This window comes from Mus caroli, chromosome 4 (genome assembly GCF_900094665.2).
Source record: "Mus caroli chromosome 4, CAROLI_EIJ_v1.1, whole genome shotgun sequence".
Taxonomy (NCBI): domain Eukaryota; kingdom Metazoa; phylum Chordata; class Mammalia; order Rodentia; family Muridae; genus Mus; species Mus caroli.
The window spans coordinates 34833567-34845402 of record NC_034573.1 but is presented as its reverse complement, the minus strand read 5'-3'; the positions used below and the strand labels follow the sequence as shown (position 1 = coordinate 34845402).

Genomic DNA, 11836 nt, shown 5'->3' with positions numbered 1-11836 from the left:
AAAAAAAAAAAAACAAAAACCAACAACAACAACAAAAAACCCAACATTGAGATGTAAAACTGGCCAGAGAAAGCACCCACCAGGGTCAGGTGTAGACATGTCCTCCAGTACTCCATAATGTGGCCCCTCTAATTATAAGCAAGGGTATGGCTTTGAAAAAGGTTAATAAAAATGGGGATTGTTTTAAGATGATTACATAAAAATTCATGTCTTCATTATTTCCCTTGGAACAGTTTGGACAGAAGTCCCACGTGGAGTGTGCTCGGTTCTCTCCAGATGGTCAGTATCTGGTCACTGGCTCTGTTGATGGATTTATTGAGGTTTGGAACTTTACTACAGGGAAAATCAGGAAGGTAAAGTATTTTAAATGCATTAACTTTTTAAGGAAGAATTGCTAATTTTTCCTTAATTCTCTGTCTTATTTTTGAATTAGATGACTTAAAGATGGCTCTTTATGAAACAAACATGTATTTTATAATTTAAAAACTCCTTTTATGTTAAGTTCTGAATTTTTTTTTAAAGATTTATTTATTTATTATATGTAAGTACATTGCAGCTGTCTTCAGAACACCAGAAGAGGGAGTCAGATCTCCTTACAGATGGTTGTGAGCCACCATGTGGTTGCTGGGACTTGAAATTAGGACCTTCAGAAGAGCAGTCGGGTGCTCTTATCCCCTGAGCCATCTCACCAGCCCAAGTTCTGGATTTTTATTAAGGGAAAATATTATCTATTCTTTTCATTGATTTGTATAAAAATTGCAAACAGTTTTTTTTTAAGATTATTTACTTATTATATGTAAGTATACTGTAGCTGTCTTCAGACACCCCAGAAGAGGGCATCAGATCTCATTACAGATGGTTGTGAGCCATCATGTGGTTGCTGGGATTTGAACTCACGACCTTCAGAAGACCAGTCAGCGCTCTTAACTGCTGAGTCATCTCTCCAGCCCCCTGAAAACAGTTTTTGTAAACTTTATTTTGAATGAATAACATGTCTATCTAGAGTCGAGAAAGTGTCCTAAGGTCTTTAAAGTGTGAGACTCCTACTGCTGTTTTTGAGGTAGTTAGAGCTCTTCCTTGGTTGTGCCATGATTACTCATTTCTTGGCTTTCCAGCAACATTCTGGCAGTGTGTGCTAGCAGTTACTCATGTGTCTTCTTAGTGATGGTACACAGATCCAGACACATCCATGCCATGTAGTGTATTTTGCCCATTACTTTCCTCTTTTTAGTGTTTTTAAAATAATTGCTGGATTACACTGGATTGTATAATATATATGAATTATGAGTCCCTTTAAGATTGTTGCCAGTCTCACCTAAATGTAACATTAATGGTTACTGAGTTCTACACACCTCGTGCATGTATATATATGTGAGTTAGTGTGTGCGAGTGCATGTGTACATATGTGTGCTTATGTGGAGGCCAGAGAACAGCCTTGGGTGTTGGGGCTCAAGTGCTGCCCACTTTGTTTTTTGACATAGGATCTCTTATTGGTGTGGAACTCCTCAAGTAGGCCAGCCTAGATGGGCAGCTAGGTCAGACCTATCTGCTTTCCTAGCTCAGGGATTACAAATGTAGACCATGCCTTTTTTTCCACATGAATTTTGATTTTAGGTCTTTATGCTTGGAAGACAATAACTCCCCAGCGCAGTTGTTCTTTTCCTTTCCCCTCCCTTCCCCTTCCCTCCCCTCCCCTCCCCTCCCCTCCCATTCCCTCCTCTCCTCACCTCTCCTCTCTCCTCCCCTTCCCCTCCCCTCCCCTCCTTTCTTTTTTTTTCCAATGGATTTGTAGGGACTTTCTATTTTAAGGAAATCAAAATACACATGGCAGGGGCTGGAGAAATGCAGTATGAACACTTGTGTTCAGGGCCCAGAGCCCGTGTAACTATTGGGTGGGGGTCTGGCAGCCCACCTGTAATTCCAGTCTTTGAAAGGAGGAGGGAGACACACGATCCCTGGAGCCAAACTGGCTGACCACACCACTCATACTGGTTAGCTCTGAGTTCAGTCCATCCATTGAGTAAGGTGGGAAATGATAAAAGAATCCACATCAGCCTCAGACTTCCATGTGTAGACATGCATGCCTGTGTACCCATATACACATGCAAATACACACATTCCATTTGAGGGGAAAAAATTTACATTCTAAAAAATTTCCAATTTTGATTTTTATCTTCTGAAGTGGCTTATAGTTTTGCATTAGTGACTTGATTTTTTTAAAATCAAATTTGTTTTCTTATTGTTTGCTTTTTTTATTTTACTTCCCAATTGGTCCAGTTTGGTGCCTAAGGACGTCAGAAGAGAGCGTTGGTCTCCTTGCTTGGGTGTTGGTAACCTAACTTGGTCCTTGGGAAGGCAGTCACTGTCAGCTTACTGAGCCATCCTGCCTACCCAGCCTTTTTTTTTCCTTTCACATTGTTTTGTTTTGTTGATTGTTTGAATGTGAAGTCTTTCTGTGCAGAGTAGGCTGATTTCTGCTTCCGTCTCCCTGCCTGCTGGGATTATAGGTGTATGTCATCACAGTGGGCCGTCGGAAGGGTGGTTTTGCTTTCTCTGTTGAGAATTGAACTCAAGACCTTTCACGTGCTAGGCAAGTACTCTTACTTCTGAGGTGCACTTAATCCTGTATTTAGTTTGTCTTTTGTATTTTTGAGACAGGGTTTCTTTGTGTAGCCTTGGCTATACTGGAAATTGATGTAGACCAGGCCAGAGGTCACCTCAGGTGGCCAGGCTTGTGTGGCAAATGTCTTTACCAGCTAAGTCGTCTTTCTGGCCCTTTTATTTAAAGCATGAAACAATCTCATTTTATAGTAAGAAGAAAAATCATAGCTTCACTTTCCATGTGTAGTAATAACATGCCACAAATCCCATAACTTCCATGCCTCAAAATTACAAAATGAGTACAAAGAGAAAGTGAAGCAGACTGTCACTGCAATAGTGGTAGATGATAAGTGACACATGAGGCGCAGATATGTCAACAGATGACGTCAGGAATGGGAGCCGACCATTTGAGACACACGTTTCTTTACTTTCTTTCTTATATCATGCCCCTAAAGAAGCAAATTCAGATTTACTAAAGACAGAAAGTGTGAAACTAGAGAGCCATTCCACAGGTTCAGTGAGTCACTGGAGGCTCTGGTGTGCACCCATACCCACCTTGTGTTAGTACTTTCTACAGTGTCATCCGAATAGTGTATATTTATCCATCCCTAGTTCTATCAGTTGTTCATAAGGAAGCTGTACATGACACAGCTATTTGCTTTGGAATTTGGATAGAAACAATCTAGCATCTTGCTTTTAGTCAATTTCAAGAGTTCTGCATGGGGCCACTGGGGCATTGGCTTGGTTTTGTGTTACTTTAACAACTATTAATCATCACTTACTTTTAGGATCTTAAGTACCAGGCCCAGGATAACTTCATGATGATGGATGATGCTGTCCTCTGCATGTGTTTCAGCAGAGATACTGAAATGTTAGCAACTGGGGCCCAAGATGGAAAGATCAAGGTATGGATCAGTGCCAAGAGTGCTTGTATTTAGCATTTTCAAGTTTTTGTTTTGTTTGCTTATTTATTTTGGTTTATTGAGAACAGGTTTCTCTGTGTAGCCTTGGCTGTCCTGGAACTGACTCTGTAGAACTTGATGGCCTTGTACTGCCTGCCTCCGTCTGCCTCCCGAGTGCTGGGATTAAAGGTGTGTGCCACCACCATATAGCTGTTTTCAAGTTTTTCAATGGTGTGGTACACATGACATTCATTATCCAAATAGCTCCTATATATTGAGCATCAACCTGATGCTAATTTCTTTTTCTTGTTCAATTTTACTAATAATTCTATCTGGGATGGTCTGTTAACATGTTAAAGTCATACAGTTGGTAAATTACAGATCTAGCACTTCAGTTCAAATCTGTACATGTCTGTTTAGGTTGTAGCTCACTGTCTGTAATATATTATATGTTGATATATATTTTAAGGAAATTCTATACAGCTAATCTAGCTGTGTCTTGTTTTTAGTTGCTGGTTATGGGTCTGGGGCTGGGTGACTGTGTAGATGGTCACCTCTTAATGGACTTAGCTACTGTTTTTATTTTTGTTTTTCTTTTTTCTTTTTTTTTTTAGTATTGTTTGGGACTGAACTCAGGGCTTTGTGATTATATGTGTGAGTGCTTTGTCTGCCTGTGTATATGTACACCATGTGTGCATGTTACCTGAGGAGGTCAAAAAAGGGCATCAGTGCCCTGGAACTGAACTTGCAGGCAGTTCTGACCCACTGCAAGTACTGAGTCATCTCTCCAGGTCACCACTAAGGTGGATTTTTTGGTGTTTTTTGGGGGGGGTGGGGTGGGATTGTTGTTTTTAAATTTCTAGCCTTGAATCTTTATTTTAAAAATGTCTAAGAACAGAGTCGGAAGCGTCCGAAGATTCTTTAGCATCCCTGTCTGCCTTAGACAGGCAGATTGAACCGTTGCCATGCAGCTCGATGTGAACTGTGTCTGCTAACACTTTACTCACATGTTTTGTTTTCTTCATAAAGGTTTGGAAGATTCAGAGTGGACAGTGTTTGAGAAGATTTGAAAGGGCACATAGTAAAGGTGTCACCTGTCTAAGCTTTTCCAAGGACAGCAGTCAGATCCTTAGTGCTTCTTTTGACCAGACAATACGGTAAGAGGAATCCCTGAACTGTCTTACTGAAGATTTGTTAAATAGATCAAGGCCCCCGAGAGAAGAAGTTCCAGTGTGTCTATGATGTTTCCAGGATGGGGTGATACAGATAGCAAGGGTATGTGAGGCTCATTGTTCCTAGTTCAGGTGGCACAGTACTGTTCTGTTTGAGTTTGTATCCAGAAGAGATTTGAAAGGGTGGGATAACAGTGCTTCATGTTTCTTAGTGTGTGGTGTGTGAAGCTAGGTGTGGATGTGGAGGCTTGGACTCTCAGCCCTTGGAAGGCAGAGACAAATAGACCATGAATCCTAAGCCAGCTTGAACTCCCTAGTGAAACTCTGTCTTAAAAACAAAAGTATGGTCTGTGGATCGACCTGTGTTATAATCACTTTAGAGGACATTTTTACAAGTTGCTGGGACACAGCTGAGATCACTAATTACTAATCTCTTATTTACTAGTCTGCACAGAAGCCTAGGTTACTGACATTTCTCAAGTTTCTTACTGTGCAGTTTATATTGGTTTTGTTTCATTGTTTGACATAATAAAAATGATACTGTGTATAGTTCTTCATTTAATATTGTATAATGCTTTTATAATTCATCTTAAATACATTCAACACTTTGCTTCCAGAAATAACATGCTGGATATTATTCTTTTACTTTTATTTTATAGAATTCATGGTTTAAAATCTGGAAAAACCCTGAAGGAGTTTCGAGGCCATTCCTCCTTTGTTAATGAAGCAACGTTTACACAAGATGGACATTACATTATCAGTGCGTCCTCTGATGGCACTGTGAAGGTGACGTAGTACCCCAGTCATTGTGGGCTGTCTGCCATGTGTTCTGTTTTAAGAAGGTATTGTTGGTCAGGATTGTGGTGATGCAGCAAGTGAGTCTGAGACCACAGTTCCTTGCTGGTCTGTGTGGTCTGCATTCCTAGAACCTCTAACTCATATAACCCAAGCTTTATCATGTAGAGAAAGTTCTGAACTCAGCAGTGCTGCCTTCATAGATACATGCAGTGGCTCAGTCTTCCCATAGCTATAAGCCAGTACTTAGAATCAAATTCAGAAGTCTCAGTGACCAAGTAAATCCCTGTTTCTTGTGTTTCTCCCCAAGTTTAGGGCTTTCCTTATATTTGAAGAGGAGTAGGGGAAAGAAAGCACAGAAGTGTAGTGAAAGCCATCTGTAACCTTGGGCCTTTCCACCCACGCCCAGGTTCACAAAATAAGGCTCTGAGACTTCTTACATATGAATAAATGCCTAGGCCAACAGGCTTGGCTCTGTTCCCCAGCCAGCTCATAATTATCTATTTATTCTAAATCATGCTCCATGGCTGGTTACCTTGTCCTCGGTTTCATGCAACTGTCTTCTGTGTCTAGGGTGAATCTTCCATGCCTGAATCCTTTCTCTGTGCTGGATGCCCTGCCTTCTAATCGTGCATCAGCTCATTGGCAATAGGCTTTTTATTGACAGTTGAAGCTTCCATACATTGCACAAGAGACTATCTCTACACAGAAATAATAACCTCCCAGCAGGGGCTGGAGAGATGGCTCAGTGGTTAAGAACACTGACTGCTCTTTCAAAGGTCCTGAGTTCAAATCCCAGCAACCACATGGTGGCTCACAACCATCTATAGTGAGATCAGATGCCCTCTTCTGGTGTGTCTGAAGACAGCTACAGTGTACTTACATATAATAAATCTTTGAAGAAAAAAAAAAGAACCTCCCAGAAGTTGCGAATCTGAGGCAGTCCTGCCACGTGGTCAGTGCCAGCCTAGTCTGTATGAGACCTTGTCTTCAAAAAAACAGGGGCCAGGTGGTGGTAGCACATGCCTTTAATCCCAGCACTCAGAGGCAGAGGCAGGGGGATTGATCTCTGAGCTTGAGGCCAGCATGGTCTACAGAGCTAGTTCTCAGGCAGATGACTACACAGAGAAACCTTGTCTTGAAAAACAAAACCAAACCAATCAAGGGGTGGGAGAGACAGCTCAGTGAATGAGAGTGGCCGCTGCTCTTGAAGAAGTCTCCTGTCAGTTCCCAGCACTTACCCGGTGGCTCTTAAACACCTGTGACTGTAGTTCCAGTTGGTTTAGTTCTCTCTTTGGTCCCTGGCGCTGGAGGCACTGGAGGCTGTGCATCCCATAAGGCCAGTGTACACTTAAATCCATAAGTAGAAATCCATGCGCTCAGAACTCTCCAGTACCCTTTGCCAGGCCTAGCTCAGGCGAGGTATGGTCTTTCTCCAGTACCTTAAAGATTTGCTTATTTCAGAGGCTGGAGAAAAGGCTCAATGGTTAGGAGCATTTTCTGCTTTTCCAGAGAGCCAAGGATTTGATCCTTGTACCCATGCTCTAGAATAGCCTGGGAAAGAAGGGAAGAAAAAATTACCCAGGAACTGAAGATATGGCTCAGTAAAGTGCTTGCTAGGCAAACATGAGGACTTATGTTTGATTTCCAGCACCCACATAAAAGCTGGGTACCAGTAATCCCAGAACTGGGAAGGAGTCAGGGCAGTCCCTGGAGCTTTCCAAACAGACAGTTCATCTGAATCTTTAAATCCAAGTTCAGTGAGAGATCCTGTCTCAGCTTACAACTGTCTGTGTCTTCAGTTCCAGGGGATCAGGTGCCCTTCTGGCCAACTCTGGGACCTGCCTATATATGGCCTATGTTTACACAAACACTTTATTTATTTATTTTCTTATTATTTTGGTGTTTTGAGACAGCCTCACAGTATAGGTCTGGTTGTCCTGGAAGACCAGGCTGCCCTATGTAGACCAGGCTGGCTTTGAACTCATAAGAGATCTGCCTACCTCACCTCTGCCCCACCCCCATCCCCCAGCTAAGCTGCTAAAGTATCCTTTTTTTTTCTTCGAGACAGGGTTTCTCTGTGTAGCCCTTGGCTGTCCTGGAACTCGCTTTGTAGACCAGGCTGGCCTTGAACTTAGAAATCCGCCTGCCTCTGCCTCCCGAGTGCTGGAACTAAAGGCGTGCACCACCACGCCCTGCGTACCCTTTCTTTTGATTTTAATGCCTTTTAAGTATTTATGTTTATGTGTTTGTACATGTGGGTCTGTCCATGTCTCCTTTTGCACTTATAGGGCAGAGGTCAGTACTGGGTGGTAGTCTTCAGTTGCTTCCTCCTGTTACTCTGTTTTTTTGGGGGGTGGGGTGGGGATGGAGCAGTATTTCAGACATGAACCATCATACTCAGCTTCCAACTTACTGAGACAGATCTCTCAGTGAACTTGGAATTCAAAGATTCAGATGAACTGTCTGTTTGGAAAGCCCCAGGGATTGTGCTATCTCCTTCCCAGTTCTGGGATTCCCAGTTTCCAGCTGGGATTCCAAGCTTTTATGTGGGTGCTGGAAATTAAAAGTAAGTCCTCATGTTTGCCTAGCAAGCACTTTACTGAGCCATATCTTCAGTTCCTGGGTAATTTTTTCCCTCCCTTCTTTCCCAGGCTATTCTAGAATATACTTTATCAAACTAGGGATCCTTCTGCCTTAGCCTCTTGATGGCCGAAATTCTGTACCATCATGCCTGGTATTTTGTTGATTTGAAACAGATCTTGCTATATAGTAGCTCAGGCTGACTTTGAACTCTCAGCTCCCTCAGTGCTGGGATTAAAGTTATGTGCCCCTGGGTCAGCTTCTGGTTGTTTGTGAAGATGGCAGTGTTGAAACATAGCTAATTTCAAAGTCAGTTGTTCTATTAGCTAAGGAAGAATGTATAAGAAAAGACTCTGGATCATAAAGGGTTTTTATTGCTTGGCTTGTCGTTTTCATCATTATGCTAGTTGAATGCTTACTATACATATGACATTGGGTATTTGATTCTCTTCAAATCAAGCAGCTTTATTTGAGCCAATTTAACTCATTTTTATTAACTTGTTAATTTTTAAGACTTAAAACTTTAGAGATTCTCATAGTCTAAATGTTTATGCTTTACATTTTTTTTTGTGGTAGATCTGGAATATGAAGACCACAGAATGTTCAAATACCTTTAAATCCCTGGGCAGTACTGCAGGAACAGATATTACAGTCAACAGTGTGATTCTGCTTCCTAAAAACCCAGAGCATTTTGTTGTGTGTAACCGATCGAACACAGTGGTCATCATGAACATGCAGGGGCAGGTGAGTACTTAGCAAGTGTTTCTGCACTGAACTTGGTTCTGGCCCAGACTGTGAGCAAACAAGGGTTCGTTAGTGCTGAGCTGTTTGTAGCTGTGTGTATCTGTAGACATGCATGCAGAAGTGCTTCCTTTTTCTAGTGTGTATATGATACCTTTTCATCCTTCATCTAGTCTGCCCTTTGTTTTTTGAGACATAGTCTTGCTATGTAGCCTGGTCTTCCATCAAACTCAGTGACCTTTCTCTCAGAGTTCTGAGTGTTGGGTTTATAGGTCTGTCATTGAGCCTCCTGTAGATAGCAGCACTCCCTTTTAGGGAGGTCCAGTGTGGTGTGGATTACTCTTTTTGGGACTTGTAACTACCACACAGGCTAACGTGGGATACCAATGGGAAGAAAGCAGCAGTGTCTCACTGTAGCCTAGGCTGGCCTTGGACTCTGAGTCCCCTTTCTGAACCCCCCAAGTGCTGGGACTCCAGGCGAGCACTATCAAGATGAGTTTAATGTTGTATATCAGAAAGCAAAGTCTTAGTTGGTCCATCCTGGGTCGGGTATGGGCTTTGCATCTTTAGAGTGGACTGGTGAACAGAAGCCTAGTTAACACTGAAAACTAGAAGTGTATTGATTTAGATGGTTGATGTGAGGTAATGAATTTGCCTCATGAGAACATGGTCAGTAAACCAGAGGACAGGGCAGGTGACTTGGATGCAAAATTAAAATTTTCTGTCAGCTGCTTTTTAGGTAGCTTATCTGTTGAATATTCAAGCAGGAAGATTTATCGAATTCTGAATGGAACTTGTGATAGTAACCAAAGTGCAAAATAACTGTAAAAATGTTAGGCTTGAAATTTTTGTTTTCTCAGTGTCTGATGCGTGGCTGTCATTGGGAGGTCGGAGGTAGAAGGATCGGGAATTTAGAGTCAATTCAGAGTCAACTTTGGCTACATAGAAAGCTTGAGACCAGCCTGGCTACCTGATACCCTGTAGTGCTAGGCCAGCAGCACGGGTGGTTTACCATGCTGCCTGCAGTTGACCTGCTCTCAATCTTGTTCTGCTTTTGTTGGGATGGGATGTCTTCTAGATTGTCAGAAGCTTCAGTTCTGGTAAAAGAGAGGGTGGTGACTTTGTCTGCTGTGCCTTGTCCCCTCGTGGCGAGTGGATCTACTGTGTTGGGGAGGACTTTGTGCTCTACTGCTTCAGCACAGTCACTGGCAAGCTGGAGAGAACGCTGACGGTGAGTACAGCGCTGGGAACGTCCGTCCTCTTAACTCTCAAGTACAAGCCTTCTGCATGGGAGGCATTTGCCAATAAATAATTGAATAATTGTGTTATACATTAGAATTCAGGTGTATTGTAGTACAGTTCTGCCTTAGGGAAGAGGATGACTGACTGAACAGAAAGCAGAGAAGGGATATACTGTCAAGCTAGCTAGGCCAGATCTTCTGGGGTGGAGGGGCTGGAGAGACAGAATGAATATTTTTACCAGTTTCTTTAGAAGGTAAATTCCTTGAATATTATCTTTCCAAATTAATTGCTTTTGAAACTTTCAGCTTTAGAGTAGATTGAAGATATCAGGAGTAAATTCCTTCCTTCCTCCCCCCTCCCCTTTTTTTAGTATAGAGTTTATTTAGGGCATGGGGAGGGGAGTTAAGAGGGAGAGAGTAGAGAAGTAGAGGCTGGCCATGTCCACGTGGAGAGGGGGAGCAAGAGAGTAAGAGGCAAGATTAAGAGCTTCTTTGTGGTTTTTCAAGACTGGGTTTTTCTGTGTAGCTCTGGCTGGCCCTGAACTCAGATCTGTCAGTTTCTGCCTCCCTTCTGAGATTAAAGGCATGTACCACCACCCAACTTATGGGGGGAGTAATTAATGCTAATTGCTATAATAAACAGTCCCCATATTTTAGTGGTTTAATAAGATAAAAACTTTTTGATTATGTCACAATGCAGTGTGAATTGGAAGCAATGCCTAGAGTCTATGATCTCTTGGTGTCTCTTCCTCCTCACCCAACTCTGGAGGCCTCTTGAGAGTGTTCTGTGAAAGACCCGACCCGTGCACCCTGACTGTGCTTTCCATATTCTAGGTTCATGAGAAAGATGTGATCGGAATTGCACACCACCCGCACCAGAACTTGATTGCCACGTACAGTGAAGATGGCCTCCTGAAGCTCTGGAAACCCTAAGTCAGCCTTTAGTGCAGCCCAGGAGCATGTACTTAAGTGCAGGGCATGGCCATGTATTACTCTACTTTTCCATGTCTGCGTCCCAGCATAAAACTTGTAAATAAGTCAGTGTGACGTATTGAGTAGCTTCGGATTCTTTTAAAAAAGATTTTAATAAACTTCAACCTTTCTTTACCATAAGTGCTCATAAAAGGGGGAGGGGGAGTCGTTATCCTTGATCCTCAAGTCTGGTAGTGAGTGTAAAGCAGGCTAATATGAAAAGGACTTGGTGACACACACAGATTTTAATTAGTATCTCAGAAAAAGAAGTTTTTCTTCTAGAAATATTAGTGTTTCAAATCTTTTGGTAGAAGATTAGTGAAAACATTAGTGACTACCCCAGTTAAAACAGATGAACTAATGATGCCTTTCAGATGCTTTAAATGGTAACTGTTCCTTACACAGGAATTTTCATAAAATTATTGTGGCTCAGTCAGACAATATATTTGCTTAGGAAGGCAGACATGAAAAAGTTTTTGCTCTCTTGTCAGCCTCCTCATTCTGCTTTTTATGTTCAGTCCTGCTCTTGTATTCCAGTTTGAACAAGTTACAGGGCTTATGGGATTTGATGTTTGGGCACCTTTCTTTTCTATGTAGAGGATGATTTAATACTGAAAATGTACTGTTGTAAAGAAAAACTAGAAAAGGACCTGAGTCTCTTATGTATATATATTTTTAGTGAACTAAAGAAAAACTGTTGTGTCAACAAAATCCTTGAAAATAGGTTCCAGGCCGGGCGTGGTGGCGCACGCCTTTAATCCCAGCACTCGGGAGGCAGAGGCAGGCGGATTTCTGAGTTCGAGGCCAGCCTGGTCTACAAAGTGAGTTC

General features: G+C 42.2%; 1 protein-coding gene across 1 annotated transcript in view; it reads left to right on the top strand.

The window, feature by feature from the left end:
• Positions 1-11142, top strand: part of Smu1 (SMU1 DNA replication regulator and spliceosomal factor) — a 19848-nt gene extending 8706 nt beyond the window's left edge. Inside the window, exons 6-12 of the mRNA XM_021159773.2 lie at positions 234-353; positions 3390-3506; positions 4533-4660; positions 5335-5461; positions 8630-8797; positions 9873-10025; positions 10870-11142. Coding sequence (XP_021015432.1) covers positions 234-353; positions 3390-3506; positions 4533-4660; positions 5335-5461; positions 8630-8797; positions 9873-10025; positions 10870-10968 — 912 coding nt within the window. The 3' untranslated portion in view covers positions 10969-11142. The remainder of the gene's footprint in view (positions 1-233; positions 354-3389; positions 3507-4532; positions 4661-5334; positions 5462-8629; positions 8798-9872; positions 10026-10869) is intronic.
• The last annotated feature ends 694 nt before the right edge of the window (positions 11143-11836 follow it).